At 46.1% G+C, this 17,624-nt stretch overlaps 1 protein-coding gene across 16 annotated transcripts in view; it reads right to left on the bottom strand.

Moving 5' to 3' along the window:
- Positions 1-14,347, bottom strand: part of Mapk8ip3 (mitogen-activated protein kinase 8 interacting protein 3) — a 42,209-nt gene extending 27,862 nt beyond the window's left edge. For all 16 annotated transcript variants that reach the window (XM_076577532.1, XM_076577536.1, XM_076577534.1 and 13 more), the window contains exons 1-4: positions 13,653-14,347; positions 3,709-3,829; positions 525-595; positions 189-280 (exon numbers count right to left, since the gene is read on the bottom strand). In XM_076577532.1, the coding sequence (XP_076433647.1) occupies positions 189-280; positions 525-595; positions 3,709-3,829; positions 13,653-13,970 (602 nt within the window). In that variant the 5' untranslated portion in view covers positions 13,971-14,347. The remainder of the gene's footprint in view (positions 1-188; positions 281-524; positions 596-3,708; positions 3,830-13,652) is intronic.
- Positions 14,348-17,624: the final 3,277 nt, after the last annotated feature.

The raw sequence follows: 17,624 nt of genomic DNA, 5'->3' as shown, positions 1-17,624 counted from the left end.
AGGAAAATTTGCAAAATCAGATTCCATAAAGAGCAAGGACAGACTGTATACAATCTTCCTGAGCTTCAGGCACAAACCTAAGCCTCCAGTTACATCAGAAGCCACGTCCACCTTTATGCATATTCCTGCCCATGTCCCTGCCACTCCCTCTTCCTGCCCACTAGGCCCTGCCCACTCAGCCCACCTACCTCCGCCCTGGCAGGCTGCTTTCTGTCTGGCCGCTACTCCCAACTTGCTGCATTTTGGATCTTTCAATGTGTTCCACGTAGGTCTGGATCATCTGTCAAGAGGGAAATCTCTGTTAGTGTCACCCACTGAACTCCCAAATGCTATAGTTCAGAAGTGCTGTGCTTGAATAAAACAACTCATTTAGGGAACAAGAATCTAAGAAACATGAGTAAACAGCTTTCTACCAAACAACAAAGGCTTTAGAAGAAGTGACCAAAGATCAGCAGCCAATGCTAAGTGCAGCTTTAGCAGTTAATACCTACTCTCACCCCAGAAGGGGGTCCACTAGCACCTACCTCTGTGTGCCGCTGGTGCAGGGCATTGTACTCCTTCTTCATCTCCGATTCCCGTTCCTCCAATCGGGAAACTGGAAAATACAACCACTGTGTCAGCTGCAGTCCAATCTATATAGTTTAGTACATGTCCTCTGGACTGTAACCAAACCCTGGTACATGGTACAGCAGGGCAGCACTTTGTGTTCAGAAAGGGTGCTTTGCTCTTGGTAAGAGTCCTACATGCAGAATATGATTGGCTGGTCAAGGTAAGTGGCATGTAGTATGTACTGCACATGTGAGAACGCTCAATCCTACTGTAAAGGAAACCAGGATGGGTAGAACTTACAAAAGCATCTGCTTATGATAGTCAGAAGTTTCCAAAACATAGGCAAAACTCACAGCATGTGCCAAGAGTAGATGGAAGTGAGAACTCAGTGGTAGACTACTTGTCTAGTATGATGAACAAAGCCCTGGGTTCCACCCCCAATACCCCTAAAACAAATGAATACATAAATAAGTCTTTTTTAAAACAAAAGAAGTGAGAAGCTCATGAAAAGAGATAAAACTCAAGTGAATAATCTGAATCATGTTAAAGACAGACAGAACTCAGAAGTGTATGATGAAATGAACAGCATTCCTTATACACATCAATGCTGAACTTGTTTTCTCTAGGTTACTAACAAAAACTGGTGACAACCTGAATGGTTCCCTCTTCTGTGGCATGTACCTGTCTAAAAAGTACAACTGACTAGTAAGATAACTGGCAGTATTGGCCAGGAAACCTGTCCCTGGGTCTTCCTAGTATAGTCAACATGCCACTATCCCTGTGTGCCTTGCTCTGTACTTCTGTCTCTGTAGCCCACTAAGTGATGAAGACGGATAAAACAAGACAGGACATGTGAAACTTGTGTGTCCTGGACCTTGGGTGGTATGGTCCCTCACCGGCTTCCATTATCACTTTCTCCTGGCCTCCTGATGTCTTTTCTAAACTGACTTAACAAATTACATGGCTCCACATCTCATTTCAGACTATGCTGCGTTCTGTGACCTGGAAATGTAGATGTGCCAGGCGGTATCTGTGGAGGCTACTGCTGCTCATCCTGCATCTGTAAATCAATAGTAGTGTGGGGACCTCTTTCTGAAGTTCAGCATAGGTATCAGCTCAAGGCAAAGTCAGCTCCATTTTTTCTTGAAGGAGTCCAAATCATGGGCACCAGCACCCAACAACAAATAGGATCTAGGCCCCAACACACACTAGACCCATAGACACTAGCACCCAGGGACACCAGTACACACCACACATGAAGCCCAATGCATATGGGGCCCAGGGACATCAGAACCCAACACATATGACCTAGGGACACCAGCATCCAATATAGACACCAATATCCAAATCCCATAACTTAGAAGAGTCTAGTACCTAGCATTGCACATGTAACTTATAGATACCAGTACCCAATCTACACATGACTTATACACTGGCACAGAACACATGTGATTTATATACATGATTTATAGACACTGGCAAGTTATTACACTAACTAAAACAGCATACACTTAGCTGGCTGCCCAAGAAGCAAAAGGTCTACCCATGTCAGGCTGTGTTCAAACTCAGCCTGTCTCTGTCTCTGTCTGTCTATATATGTTTCTGGAAGGAACCAGTATTAGACCCCAAGACCTTCCTGTGGGCCCTTGCTTGGATGTCTGTGCAGCTACTGTCTGGTTGATAGCTTCCATTTGGCCCTCAGGCCTCATGTTGGCCTGAAGAATCACTACCTACTAATCTCAGTTGGCCTCTTTTCCTTTCTAAGAAAAGAGCCAGTAAATTTTCACATGTGAAATACTCCAATCAAAAGGAAAGTCACAGCACCTGTATAAGTATGAGGTTTATTGTACATGACCAAAACAGGCCTTTAGGTTTACTTGCTGTTTGCAAATACTAGCATGTACAGAAGCAGCTTGCCCACTGCTCACACTCAGACTCTGATCCCTAGCAGGGTGTTAGTCTAGTACAGTAACCTCTAAGTCTCAGCCTTGGAATAGGTCAAACCCAACCTATTAAGCCAGTTTTTTTTCTCTCCCCCAATTCAATTTTATTTTCGCAGAGAAATGAAGGTAGCTATTTCTCAAAGTAACCAAATAAAGTGGCAAATGTGTTTTAATCATTGAAATATTGAATTATAAAAAATATTGAAGCCAGGTGTGATGACACACGCCTTTAATCCCAGCACTCAGGAGGCAGAGGCAGGCAGATCTCTGTGAGTTTGAGGTCAGCCTGGTCTACAGAGTGAGTTCTAGGATAGCCAGGGCTATGCAGAGAAACTGTCTCAAAGAAAACAAAAAACACTTAGTGGGTAGCTGTAATAGCAACACTATAGTTTAAGTAAAGTTGTAAGGATTTACTTTTATTATTTTAAATCGTGTACATGTAGGAGTGGGGTGGGAGGGTTGTGCACATTAGTGCAGGTGCCTGAGGAGGCTAGGGACATCCAAACCTCCTTGAACTTGAGTTATAGGCAGTTGTAAGCTGCCTAATGTGGGTGCTGGGAACCAAATCAGGTTTTCTGGAAGAGCAGCATACAATCTTAATAATTAATCTCCAGTCCTTTAAATGCAGCTTTTGAAGTTAAAACAATTGTTCTTATAGTTTTTAATTTTTAAAAGCACCCTTTCACCTTTCCTGTAGATACTTTTGACCAGAATTTGGGAAAGGGGAAAACCCTGGCTTAACAGGGAGACTGAGGCTTAGAGGCTACTGTGCTGAGGATCAAGGTCTGAGATGAGCAGCAGGCAGTGGCTACTATTTGCAAACAGAAAGCAAGCCTGCAGGTCCCTTAGGAACTGTCACTAAAACAGTGGTTCTATCAGTACAGTCATCTTTAGCTTTACAAAGATCAGCCAGGGCTCAAGGCCACAGTGCTTGGTTCTCTAGAACCACAGGAAAACTGAGGGTATGAGTGTTGAGATTACACAGTAAAGCAAAAGTGTGCTATGCCACAAAGACTATTTCCACAAAGGACTTGAGGCTGATTATGGAAATACAGGTGTGCGATGAAGACAGAAGCAACAGTTGAGAATCAGGGTGAAATGCAAACAAGACCACCTTAGGCACCCACCCCCTTTAATCAATACTTGTGAATTCTACCCAAGGTCAGTTTTAAAATATACATGCAGTCGCAACTCAAGGCTCCTGCTAGCCACTTACTCTGATCTGCATAGTTTTTGGCCTTTAGCTCCAGCTGACGTGTTTGAAACTCATAATGTTCTACCTGGATCTGGAGTTCTTTCTTCTCTTGCTCCAAGGCATCTTCAAATTCAATGAATTTCTATGCATGGGAAAGACAAAAGGTCAGAAGGTGACAACAGCCTCTCACATGAAAAAGCACAAGTTCATGCCGGGCGGTGGTGGCACACGCCTTTAATCCCAGCACTCCGTGAGTTTGAGGCCAGCCTGGGCTACAGAGCAAGTTCCAGGATAGCTACACAGAGAAACCCTGTCTCAAAAAAACAACCAACCAAACAAAACCCCAACAACAACAACAAAAACAAAAAACAAAAAAAACCCACCAAAACTTCTAAATGAAAGGCAATTTTTCTCCTCATCTCCATTTCATTATTTACCTCTTATTTTTATGAATATGTGGGTGTGTGTGGCTGTGTGAGCTTATGTGTCCCACATGCAGGTAGGATCCTAGAGCATCGGATCCCCCAGAACTGGAGTTACAGACAGTTGTGAGCTGACTTGGGTTTTGGGAATAGAACCTGGGTCCTCAGGAAGAGTAGCCAATGTTCTTAACCCTTGAGCCTTCTCTCCAGCCCCATTAATCTGCATTTCAATCATCCCTTAGCTCAGGATCAATCATTACTCCAGCCTGTGGAGTTTCTGATCATTGATCATCATCAAACCAAGTGAAAAGAAACCACTCTGCAAATGAAAGACACTCTAATCAGGCCCAAAGAGGAATCACCACCCACTGTGCAGACCCTGGGCATGGACACTGTCTCAGCTGAGCGCCATTGTGATGGATACCTGGTGTGATTCCTACAGCAGTAAGGGCTGAAGAAGGAAGTGTGTTTAAGTACTGAACAAGAAACTGTAATGTGACCAAGAAATTCCATCTGTAGGAAGCATAAATACCTGGTGGGCTTTAAAAGCATAAAAAGCTTCTCAGAGGACATGAATATAAAGCTAACCTTAACTTCAGGCCTCAGTTTCTGGCTAGGGCCATGCTTCATATAATAACCCACCTACGCTCCGTCCACAGCTGTCTGATCAGTCTGATGTCTCTCGTGCTGCAGCCTGCCCAAGGTCTTTGTGCTGGAGCACTGAGCTCCAGTGAAGGAAGGATGACTCATCCTGTATAGCCAGTGAGAGTGTAAAACCCCAGAGGAGGGGAGGAAGGAGCTGGGAGGGAAGAGACTGCAGCCAGAAGGAAGTCTACATGGGATTAAGGACATTTCACAAGTAAACTGAAGGAAGAATACCCCATAGCCAGCAAAATGCAGGGGGGTCCTTTGTGTGTATATGCAGATACACAACAATGAAAACAAGTGATTGTAAATCAACTGGATACAATTACTATTTGAAGAATACATATAAACTAGTCAGCCTTTTTTGTTTGTTTTAAGAATTCCATGAAATGAAATTGTTCTTCCCATTTTACATATAAAATGTGAAGTGAAGAAGTCAACTTTCTATCCCTGTCAAACATAAAAGGTGACGATGGAAGTCAGCATTCAGGACTCGCAGGATGCAGAGTGCTGGCTATGCAATCTCTTACAATGGGACGCATGTGGCTGTGACAGCTTTCCTAAACCAAGCATGCTTTACTGAGAAGGTGAACCTCTTCTCTCTCACAGTTCTGTAGCCCAGGAACACCCATAGGAACTCATCTAGTGTGTTAGAAGTGAACACAGAGGAATCAAAAATCAGGTTCGTTCACATTATGGATAGGGAGAAAGGGAATGAATTTCCAAAAGAAAAATGTGCCTATGGGTCTCTTGTCTTAAGCAAGCAGACAGGCAAGGAGCTGGGGGCAACTTGGGCTTCTGAGCCTGTGCCATCACCTTTGGCTACATTCTGGTACCAATAGGGGCATCTATATCCATCAAGTATTTATCCAGGGCTAGTTGGGACAGCAAACCCTAACATTAGATGTTTCTTTATGGCCAACTTTACATCTCCCACACTATAGAACTACCTAGGTCTGAAACTAAGAGTTAGGAGGCTGGTGCTATAGACACTATCTTCAAGAACTATTAGGCAGCACAGGAAGAACAGGGATAGTTCTATATTCAAATATTAGATGTGAGTTAGTAGTATGGCCATACAGGAATGCAGCAAGTGTTTCTCATATTCATGCTAAAAATCCATCCAGTATCCACTTGAAACACTGATTTAATGCACTCTGATTTTTAGGACAAGCAATCAAAGAAACGAATAAAATCATAGCATGGAGATGGTGGCACATGCCTTTAATCCCAGCACTTAGGAGGCAGAAGTAGGTAGATATTTAAGTTCAAGGCCAGCCTGGTCTACAGAGCGAGTTCCAGGACAGCCAGGGAAACAAAGAGAAACCCGGTCTTGAAAAAACTGGGGCTGGGGATGGGTTGGGATAGGGGGTGAGAATATAACCTGGTGCTCAAGGCCAGCCTCAGCAAAATAGTAACCTTGAAACTAGCCTAGGCTACATGAGCCCTTGTCTCAGAGACTAGAGGGATGGCTCAGTGGTTAAGAGCACTGGCTGCTCTTGCACAGCATCTGGAGTTCGATTTCCAACATGGCTTACAACTATCTGTAACTCTAGTCTCAGGGGTCTTTTGGTATTCTGGTTACCAGGTACGTAGGCAGTTACACAGACACACATGCAGACGAAACGTCAAGACATATAAAATGAATAAATTTAACAAACGAACTAACCCACCACAATAACCCCCCCCCCCAAAAAAAAAAGGTGTGGCAGCTCACGCCTATAATCTAGGCCCTTAGAAGGCCAAGACAGTACTACTGCAAGCTCAAAGCCAGCCTAGGTTAGAGAATAAGACTGTCTTAAAAAACTGCTTTGAGGGCTGAGTGTGGTGGCTCATGCTTCTAATCTCAATACTTGAGAGGCAGAGGCAGGCAGATCTCTGTGAGTTCAAAGCAAACCTGGTCTACCTTATGAGTTCTAGGCCAGCCAGTGCATACTAACCAGCCAGGGCTGAACAATGAAACCTTGTCTCCAAATACCAACCCAATTAACAACAACAAAACAGAAAGGAGGTGGGAGGGAGCAAGAGTGATACAAGCGAGGTAAGAAAAATGAAGATAAAACTGAAATCGAAGTGTCTTCCTTATTGAAAATATTTCTCGGGGTGGGAGTTGGGGAAGATGCCCTTTTCAGGAAATCTTTATTCTCTGTGGCCCTTTCCCTAGTTTGGGTTGGTTTCTTCCTTCTTAAAAAATACTTATTTTGTTTCATATAGTGAGTTGTGCATGCACTTATGAGTGCAGGTGCCCACAGTGTAGAAAGGGTATCAGATCCCCTGGAGCTAGAGTTATAGGTGATTGTAACCCATCCAATATGGGTGCTGGGAACTGAACTTGTTGTTCCTCAGCAAAAGCAGTACATGGTCTTAACTACTGAGCCATCTCTCCAGCCCCTTCCTAATCTGGTCCAGCTTTACCCACATTTTGATGTGATAACCTACTAGGGAGATGTTCTAATGCTTCAGTTGACACAGGCCCTTGCTTTCAAGAAACAAGCATTTTAAGGCCAGGGAGATGGCTCAGTGGGTAAAAGCACTAGTCATACAAGTCTGACAACCAGCTGGGCGGTGGTGGCGCCTTTAATCCCAGCACTTGGGAGGCAGAGGTAGGCGGATCTCTGTGAGTTCAAGGCCAGTCTGGTCTACAGAGCGAGTTCCAGGATAGCCAGGGCTGTTATACAGAGAAACCCTATCTCAACAAACTGGAAAAAAAAAAAAAAAGGATGAAGCCTGACAACCTGAATTGGATCCCTGTAACCCACAAATAAGCTGGATATTGTGGTATTCATCTTAAGTGAGATGTGAGACAAAGACTGGAGAATCTCCTAGAAGCTTTTGGGCTAGCTGGCCTGAATATGCAAGACAGCAGCAGAAATAAGAGAGACCCTTCCTCCACAAGGCAGACGGTGAGAAGCATTATCTCTGACCTCCACATGCATGCACTTGTTTACCTTCATACAAACCTCATACACACACACACACACACACACACACACACACTCTAAACTTAAAAAAAAATAGCAGCATTCTACATATGAGCCAGACAGAGCTATGACTAAGTGTGTGTCTGTAGGATTGTGTGCTTTTCTAGGTATTTGCTGAGAGGGAGGAAGGGTAAGAAAAAGGCTAGCTAAGACAAAATAGGACAAGAGCCCCAAACGAGGCAGAGAATAGAAGGAATGACACTTCAAATCCATAGGAGACCTAAGAAGCTCAGTGAGAAAGGGTGCTCCATTTTCATAAGAGGCACAGCTTCGAATCTGTCCCTGTTGAGTTCAGGAATCTTTCAGAGAAACATCACCAAATGGAAGGACATCCTTAAAGATAGAGGCATGTCACATTTAACTTATTGTCCCCCAAATATCTTATCTATAACAGGTATTCAATGTGTCACAGGCAACAACCTCAACAAATCTCAAAATCACGAAGCTCAGTGAAAAGGCAGACAAAAGTTCACCCTGCGTAAGTCCATTTAGTTAAAGTCCTACAAGATGAACATTAAAGATCGCAGGTAAACCGTCATGGGGGTGAGGAGGCAGAGAAAAGCAGAGAACAAGATCTGGGAGAACTCTAGAACAGTAAGACTTCAGGGGCTTACGTAAGTGTTCAAAGTCAAACTGGACACTAAGCGCACAGTCAGTGTGTGTCAATGAGACCTCAATAAGAGTTAACCTCTACCCTCCAAAAACAAGACTAAAGGACGCAATAAAGCTCACGATCAGAGATTCAACCTTGTGTCCAATAGCACAGCTGATTTCCAGGCACTAGGGATTTCCCTAGCAGTCCTCTTCCCAGCCCAGTGAGAATTCATCACCTTCTGGGCTGTTTCCTAGACAGCTGGCACCTCCTCCTCCCACCGTCAGTCACACAGCAGTCTCTACCTGGTCTCCACACAACTGCTTGAGTAGATCTCTAACTGGAAAATGTCCACTGAAAAATACAAACCTATGGGCTTGGGGTTTTTTGTTTGTTTGTTTGTTTTTGTTTTGTTTTGTTTTGTTTGGGAGGGGTCTTGTTTTTTAGTTTTTTGAGACAGGGTTTCTCTGTGGAACAGTATTGACTGTCCTAAGACTCAGTTTGTAGACCAGGCTGGCCTCTAACTCACAGAAATCCGCCCACCTCTGCCTCCCGAGTGCTAGGATCTGAAGCGTGTGCCACCATGCCTGGTCCAAACCTGTTTTAAGCACTTTCTTTTCTTGTCTGATGCTAACTTAAAAACAGTAATCACCTGCTCTTATATGAAGTCAACTCAGTTAGACTGCTCATACAGACAGACAGATATACTGTATGGCTGTCGTGGCCACATTGTTTGTTTCAATTCAAGTTAAAAGGAATGAAAAGCAGAAGCTGAGCATGTGGCTCAATAGTAGAGAACTTGCCTACCATGCTTTGGGGTCTTGTTTTCCATTCCCAGCACAAGAAAAAGAAAAAGAAAAAACAAAGCCTACTTCCACAGTTCCAAGAGTCACAGTGAAAATGCTCAAAGGCCACTGTAGCCAGTGGTTACTGAACTGGATAGTATAAAACGGGCAGGCCCATTGTCACAGGAAGTTTGTATGGCAGAATGGTTGCTCCAAAGAGACAGTCCTTAGGCCTCAGGAACTGAAACATTAGTGTGGAGAGATGTGCACAGAAACAAGAAGCTGGCTTTCTTTCCCATCACACGGGGCTAGCATCTCTTTGAGGGTGCAGGTAGGGAAAAGAGAATAACTCCGGGGGCAGGAGAGTGGGGGGGAACAGACATAAGCCAAGATACTAAACTCTTCAGAGTTGGTGCATGATGGGGAATGTTCATGTTCTCTTCCATACACTGTCAGATGCTAGAAGTTGGAGGGTGGGAGGGGATTCGGCAGCGGCAGAAGTAGTCTGATAAACCTTTCCAGGGTAAAGCGATAGAAGCAGCACTTGGGAAGGTAGGAGGGCAAAGGCTAAGAGAAGAACAGGCCTCTTCCCACTTAAAGTAGGAATCTGAGAAAGGGGTATCATCCTGGGTCTCATGCCCCTTCAAGGCACCATCTTTCACATGACAAGGATGTCACAATCTCAGTAGCGCTAGCTTTCTTTCTAGAAGATGGGTCTGGTTACTAGGTGGCATGAAAGCCAGACCAAGGCACCCCTTGAAAAGTGACAGACGTAAGTGGTCCTCATGTTTTGAGGTTGCAAACAGCAGAAATGAGGAACTATTTCAAATATAGGAGACTGCAAGGACACTCACTGCAGGAGTCTTTAAGAGGCCTTAGGAGGGTGATAGAGGGGGGAAAAGGCAACATGGAAGAAAGCTCACATTGGGACTCTGGGTGAAGAATATTATTTTTGCATGTTTTCTGTGTATTATTTAAAAACAAAGTTTTAAAAAGCATATTACTTAAATCTAGAATTTGGAAGAACTGACCTCTATTACAGGTCCTCAGCCCTGTTGTCTGTGCTGCCACAGTGGATTTCTGACACACAAGACATCACAACAATACATAATAAAGCATCAGTCTAGGGGCTCAAGACTCCAGTTGGCCAGTCCTGTGTTCTCTCTGGCTGCACACAGTTTCTGTACCTATTTCTATTGGTTTCCATCTTTTAGAATTTCTTGGAACAAGGGTGTCACTTAGGGGGATGAGCACTTGCATACCATGTATGAGGAAGCTCTGGGCACAACACGGAGGAAACGACTCTGCTTTCCTCCTGGTGACTCCAGCATTGCTACACTGGAACAACTTGGGGAGGCAAAAGGAAAGACAGCTCTGACTACCACAGCCTAACAGCTTCTTCCATAGAAATCAATGTTAGGAGCTGGAGGTGTAGCTCAGCATTCAAGGGGACCTGGGTTTAATTTTTTAGTACATTAGGAAACAACTGCTCTTAATGTGACTGAAGGAACCACAAGCTGGGGCTAGTGAGATGACTCAGTGGTTAAGAGCACTGACTGCCTTCCAGAGGACCTAGGTTCAAATCCCAGTATCCACCACATGGCAGCTCACAACTGCCTGTAACTCCAGTTCCAGGAAATCTCATGCTGACATACATGCAGGCAAAACACCAATGCACATAAAAATAAATAAAATATTTTTTAAAAAGAGATCATATGTTGTCCAAGCAGCGGTGAATATACTATTTGTAATATGAAAATAAAAACACAAATTCCTGATTTAACGCATTAATTCACTTATGAAAGGTACTATTTATTAAGTAGGTTTGGTGTTCAGATTACCCCTGCCCCCATTTAATCACATGCAAATGTTTTTCTATGATCATGACTATTCTTGTTTAACTAGGAAAAAATAAATCTTGGATCAAAGTCTTCCATTTGGAGTCTTTGTGTAGCAGCAAATGCCACATCATCAGTAAATGTCCAAAGAACCTACCTGAGTTGCTTGAGATGAGCTAAAGAATGCTTCCTAGCACATTCTTTAGGGTAAAGAAGACTTATAGGCAATAAAGACACTTAATTCTCTGTCTCTCAAACATAATTTTTTGCTGGGCAGTGGTGACTCACACCTTTAATCCCAGTGCTTGGAACTCTCTGTGAGTTCAAGGCCAGCCTGGTCAATACAGCAAGTTCCAGAACAGCCAAGGCTATACAGAGAAACCCTGTCTCAAACCCCCTGACCCCTGCCCAAAATAAAATGTAATTTTTCTTCCTATGATCTGAGTGCTTATCTACTGCAAAGAAAAGGCTAGCACAGTAGGCTGCCCCTTTCTAATCCTTTTCTCTTCCAGTGAGAAAGGACTTTGGGATAAAAAACACTTACTTCCTATTAGAATCTTCCCAATCAGTAACAACTCAACAGATCACAAGGCCTAAGCCATGCAATCTAAGGTAGACCTGAAACTCTATTAGGAACTCTGCCCTCACTGCTAAATTCACCTTGCCACAATTTTCTTTCTGGGACACCAGTGGCCTACAGTGATACTTGTGGTGAAACTGATTCATTACTTCTGGCAACCCACTCACTTTACGAGACAGCTACAACTGAAAGTCTGAGAGAAGCTGGGAAAGATGTGTGGTCCCTGAGGGTAGGAAGGCCAGACTGGCATCTGCAAACTACAGCTGAGTCCCTCCTCCCAGGTCCTGAGTTCTAGAGAATGAACCACTTGGTATCAGGGTAAGAAGTGGAGGGCTAAGATGTTTTCTCTAAGAATGTTTAAAAGCGTGCAGGGCAGTGGCACACACTTTTAATCCCAGGACTCAGGAGGCAGATGCAGGCAGATCTCTGTGAGTTAGAGGCCAGCCTGGTCTACAGAGTGAGTTATAGGACAGCCAGGGCTACACAGAAACTCTGTCTTGAAAAACAGACACAAACAAACGAACAAAAACCTTGAAGATTCTGTCTTCTCCAAATGCTGCTAGCAGCTCAGGTTACTGACCGCTGACTAAGACTGAACAAGCGAGGTGCCTGGGACAGCACTCTTCTGCACCGTGACAAGTCTGCATCCAGAGATGCATAGCTCCTGACACATCCACCCATCTGATCACAAGTCCCTGTCTAGAAAAAGAAGCGGGCCACTAGTGCACAGCTGTGTGTGGTGTTTTGTTTGGTTTTTACAGAACTGAAGATAACCACCTACTTCATTCCACAAAACAGCTAGAATGCCAACTGTTTACAGTGTTCAGTCACTCTTTAGCTTTAACCTCACCGGAGGTCCCTCCAAGGGCACAGTATGGGCATTTAACAGCAGCTTCCACCTGGCCTGCCCAGCATTTGTTTACTTCTTGCTTTGCCCAGCTTCTCTAAAGAGCTGGATCTTGGCAGTGCTACAGTCTGCAGCAGGCCACATGGACACTGACTGCTGAGCCCAGCTTGTGATTCAACTGGAGGGCAGAGGCATCTTCCCTGGGAGCAGTGTCAACACCACAGAGAGCAGGTGCCTATTCCACGCAGAGCCCGTTTTTTTAAATTATAAGGTTCCAACTCAGCTTTCCGGCTGTCCACCTTCATTTTCTCCTTTTCCTCCACATCCGTGATCTGGACTACGTAAGTACAGAGGCGAGGGGAAAAGAAATACCCGAATTCTCTGTCAATGTACCAAAAGTCCCCAGAGAGTTCAAGACAATGGAGATGGAGAGAAGGCACAAGTCACAGCTCCAGGGTTGGGCTACAAGGACCAAACCCTGCAGACTTCTGGGGAACTAACTGCCCCACTGTGCAGCAATATGACCCCGAAGGATAAGCTCGGGCTGGTGCCAAGGTCTACCCTAGACCTTAGCCTGTCCTTTCAAAAGTGGTCAGTGTGTGACCTTGGTCTAGCCCTGACACTTTCTGAAGCCAGTTCCCTCCTCCGTAAAATGTCTGAGGTCACCCTGAGCCCTCCTCCTCGCATCCCAAGAATGTTTGAACCCCCTATGTTGAGAACTTGAGGAAGCCAGTCAAGTGATGCCTGTGCACCTCAATTCAGAAACAGCATCTCCACGGTCAAAAGCAAAGCAAACCACAGTAAGTAGGGATGATTCAATATAAGGGGGGGAAAAAAAGCTTTTATTCTAACCGGGACACGGGGCCACTAATTTAAGAAGCCAAAATATCAAAAGGACTTTTAATTTCAATAATCGTCTCTCAGACTGTGTCAACTTCACTGAAATGGAATTTAACCTCATATAAGAAGCGACTTCCCATCATAAATAGAAGAGCATTACAGAAGAGAAATAGTAGAATTTTTGGACTCTGCGATCATCTAGGGCAACTTGCTCCAAAAGACCGAAGGAATAAAAATCCAGAGCCAGCAGGCGGCAGCCAAGGTCAGAGCAGAGCAGGACCGGGGGCCCATGGCTCCCGGACCCTGCACGGGCTGGGCTCCGGGTCCAGATAGGATGGAGAAAGCGGCCCTTCCAGCGGCAGATGCTGCGGGCCGGGCCGGGCCGCACCACGCTACCCACCCGGTCCCCCTCCGCGGCGGCCGGGGCCCACGCACCTCCTCGGCCTGTTTGCGCAGCGCCTTCTCGCGCTCGTATTGCGTGAGCAGCTGCTCGTTGTCCTCGCGGAGGAGCTCCAGCTCCACCTCGTGCTCCTGGTTCTCGCTCAGCACCGAGTCCAGGTTCTCCAGCACGTTCACCACCAGCGGCATGAGCTCCTTGACCACCTCCTCGTCATAGCAGTGGATGAGGCGCTCGAACTCGCGGTAGATGGAGCCCGCCAGGCCCGACACACGCTCCGACATAACCGAGCCCGAGCAGTAGTCGTCTTGGTACACCACCACACCTCCGCCCTCGTCCATCTGGATCTCCATCATCGCGGCTATCGCCGCCGCCGCCAGCGCGGCTCGTTCCGGTGCCCGAGTCCACGGGCCGCTATCAGATCAGGCAGCCGCCACCTTAGGATGCGCCGCCGCCCAGGCCGCGCCCGTCACTCCCTTGCCGGAAGTCCCGCCTGGCCGCGGGGGTGGAGCCCCGTTCTGCCCCGCCCTGGGTCGTGCGCCCTGACGCTAGAGGAAACGGGGCTGGGAAATTTCCGGCCCCCCAGCTGGTAGCGTTTGACCCGGCAGCTCGCTGGGGCTGGAAAGACCTGGCTGATTCTGCGTCTCTGTCGGGTTTGTCTTCAGACTTTTGTGATATACTCGAGCCGACCTCGACGTTCACGCGACCTGTGTCACGTGCCCCGTTTCTGGCTGTTTCACGCTCTGCCGGTTGCTTAGTTCCAAGCAGTGATTCATCTGCATCGCCCGATGGGGCTCTAGGGTCCTTATGAATGGCAGTACTTTGAGGCCGGCATGTAAAGCGAATCGATCTATTAAGTGTTCTATTTGCTGCTGAGGACACCATGAGCCTGACTTTGCACTGCGGCGCCTCGTTATATACTGACTACTTTACGCTAACATGATTTCCCCCTCCCAGAAAAGGGCATCTGAACTGGAGTTACAGTCCATTGTTGTGCAGCCATGTGGATGGATGGCCGGAAAGGGAACAGAGGACCTCCTCTATAAAATCATGTGCTGTCAACCGCTGAGCCAGCTCTCAGCTACCAGATCTTACTCTTAACCACACCAATCCAATGAGTCCAGAACACTTAAAACATGGCTCACAATTTCGCGCGGGCGTGTGTATGTTGACAAAGTCTTACTTTATAGCACTGGTGTGTGTGTTGACAAAGTCTTTCTTTATAGCACTGGTGTGTGTGTGTGTGTGTGTGTGTTGACAAAGTCTTACTGTGTAGCACTGGCTGACCCGGAACTTGCTATGCCTGGCCTCAAACTCTTACAGAATTGCCTGCTTCTGCCATTCAGCTGAGACTAAGAGCACATACCATCACTGGAGCTATAAATCCCCCACTTCTTCAAACATAATTTGTTTATTGTTGTTGCTGTTTGTTTCGGTTTCTTCAAGACAGGGTTTCTCTATGTTGCCCTGGCTGTCCTGGAACTCACTCTGTAGGCCAGACTGGACTTGAACTCTGAGATCCACCTACCTCTGCCTCCCCAGTGCTGGGATTAAAGGTGTGCACCACCACCACTTGGCAACATAATTTGCTACATAGACAAATACTCACCTACCCTAAGAGACCGTTTTGTAAGAGGGTCCCCAGAATTTAGCACAACTGACTCCACGATGGAGGTGCCATCCAGGCTCTAAAATTCAGCTTGTAGACAGCACCACCTACCAAAAAACGTAAACAAAGGCCTAATCTATCAAAATCTATAGTTCTGGGAAAGTTTCTAAGTGTACTAACCTTGCTTTCTGGCTTCTGTAGTTATGTTTCTGGCTAACTGTTCTTGCTAACCGAAGTATGTCAAGCCAGGACATGGTTTTTGTGCCTACAAGCTCACCCGGAAAGGTGTTGGGTGATATTCAATTGCACTGTGAACCTCGAGTTTGTATTTGCATTAATTAAGAAATTAATTGAAGTTAAGCTTGGATGAGGATGCTTAGTTAGCAACCAGTTGACAGAAAGTAATCATAGAGCATCAGAGGGCATCTGGAAGAGATAGAGAGACACACTGGAAGGAGTAGAGAGGGATTTGGAGTGGCGTGGGTTTTTTTGTTTGGTGGAGAGGAAGGACACTCTCTTCAGGAGATGCCAGCAAGAAGAGGTTAACTAGTTGCTACTCAACCTCTCTGAGCTAGCACGTTTTCACCCCAGCCTTTGAATCTCTAGTCTTATTTATAAATAGAATGATAGAGGTTTAACTAAAGCTCCCTCTAGCAGCAGCAGCAGCAGCAGCAGCAGAGCTGGTGCCTGGGGGACAGAATTCCTGCCAGGCTGCAGTCTGCGTGGCCGGATCAGCGCCACTGGTAACTGCAGAGTTGCAACTGCTGGCTGACACAGCGGAGACTAAGGCACAGAATCTGTGCAGAAGCTAAAACAAGAGCTCGGGGCCATGCTGGGATCCTGAACACCCAGTGCAATCACTGGGCGGCTAATAAAGACTCTGTACCGGCTTAAACCCATGTCTGTGCCGTCTTTCCTGGTGAATACCCCCACAATCTTTCTGGAGGCCACAGCAAGATCCCAGAGACTAGACCTTGAGACACCAGGAGTCTCAGAGCCCCTTGGAGCAAGGAAGAGTGAAGTGGTCAGGGAACTTCTAGGGGGTATGCAACCTGAGATGTTCCAGGCCCCCGGGGTTCCCTTTGATCAATTGCTGCCTAATGCTTCAGAGGTGTCTGACACTTTCACCCCAAAAGGAAACAAATTAGAAACTCACCTGGTTGTCACCTCTGGAGGTAAGTGTTGTTAAGGCACATTATGTTTGAACACATAGGAGAGGTCGGACACCGCTGCTGATCTAGAGTCTGGGATCTATGTGAGATGTCACTGGATCCTTCTGTTCAGCTGGAAGACGGTGTGGGGCCACCCCTAATTTCTCCCCCATCCGTCTCTGTGTCAGTTCTGTTTCCCTGTATTGACCAGTGGCTTTCTCTGGTGTGAAAACTCCTAGATTAAGACCTGTATCCCCTCCTGTTGGGGACCCAAATCCTTTTGGCTCTGCCAGGTCGTAGAGAGGAGGGAAAAACTTTCACCTGTCCCACTTCAAGAGCTGGAGCACTTGCCGGGTTCATTGTTTGGCTCAGTACCTGTGTGGAGGTGGGGAGGGGCTGGGCCTCTCTTCTAGGGCCCCCTGCCATCTAAGCAGAATGTGCACAGGGAGCAGGGAGTAATTCCCCCAGCTGAGCATTCCCTCTGCTCTGTGCCTACTCTAAGCAGCCCCAGGGAAGCGGAAAAGTTCCCCTGGGCTGAGCCTAAAGGAAAAAGAAAATTCCACTTCGTTTCCTTTCATGACTCATATCATATTACTAACCAGTGAGCTGTATAACTGAAAAACTCAAAACCCACCATTCTCTGAAAAAAGGCAGAAAAACATGCCCGGGGCTGGGCGGGGGGAATCACTGCCACACAACCCAGCCTGGGCAGAATGGATTTTGCCTTTTGTCCAGTACTGACCAAAGAGACTTGAAACAACTTTCGCTAGGTCCTTTATAAAGGATTAAAAATAGCTACTAAAAAGATTTCCTTTGTCACCCAGTCGACCTCAGATATCAGGGGAAAAGGTATAAGTAGGTTCCAGTTGCTGTAGGTAGCTCAAAAGGTGTTTAACAACAGAGAACTGATTGGGAGAACTTTTGTATAAACTGAAAGCCACCATCTGCTTCTCTGATAACGAGACACAGTTAGTCTTACAGATACCCACCAAACTTTGGTGTCTTACCCTCTGTCAAAGGATTATCTCTTAGCTGAAAGTTCTGCCTCCAATCAAAAGATACAGTTGGACATCTCTCAGACTAATAACAAAGATTCCCAGGAGTGTGGGCAGAACCCCCGCCCCAGGACTGGAACACAACCCCAATTTCCTAGCAGTTCAGCTAACCCCATCCAGGTTAAATAATATCCAATGACCCTGGAAACAAAGGGGGAAACTGCAGTCCATATTGCCTGGCTTGGAGAGAGAGTG

The sequence above is a fragment of the Peromyscus maniculatus genome, chromosome 8 (genome assembly GCF_049852395.1).
Source record: "Peromyscus maniculatus bairdii isolate BWxNUB_F1_BW_parent chromosome 8, HU_Pman_BW_mat_3.1, whole genome shotgun sequence".
NCBI lineage: Eukaryota > Metazoa > Chordata > Mammalia > Rodentia > Cricetidae > Peromyscus > Peromyscus maniculatus.
Note: the sequence above shows the minus strand (reverse complement) of the source record. Positions and strands in the feature narration are given on the sequence as shown.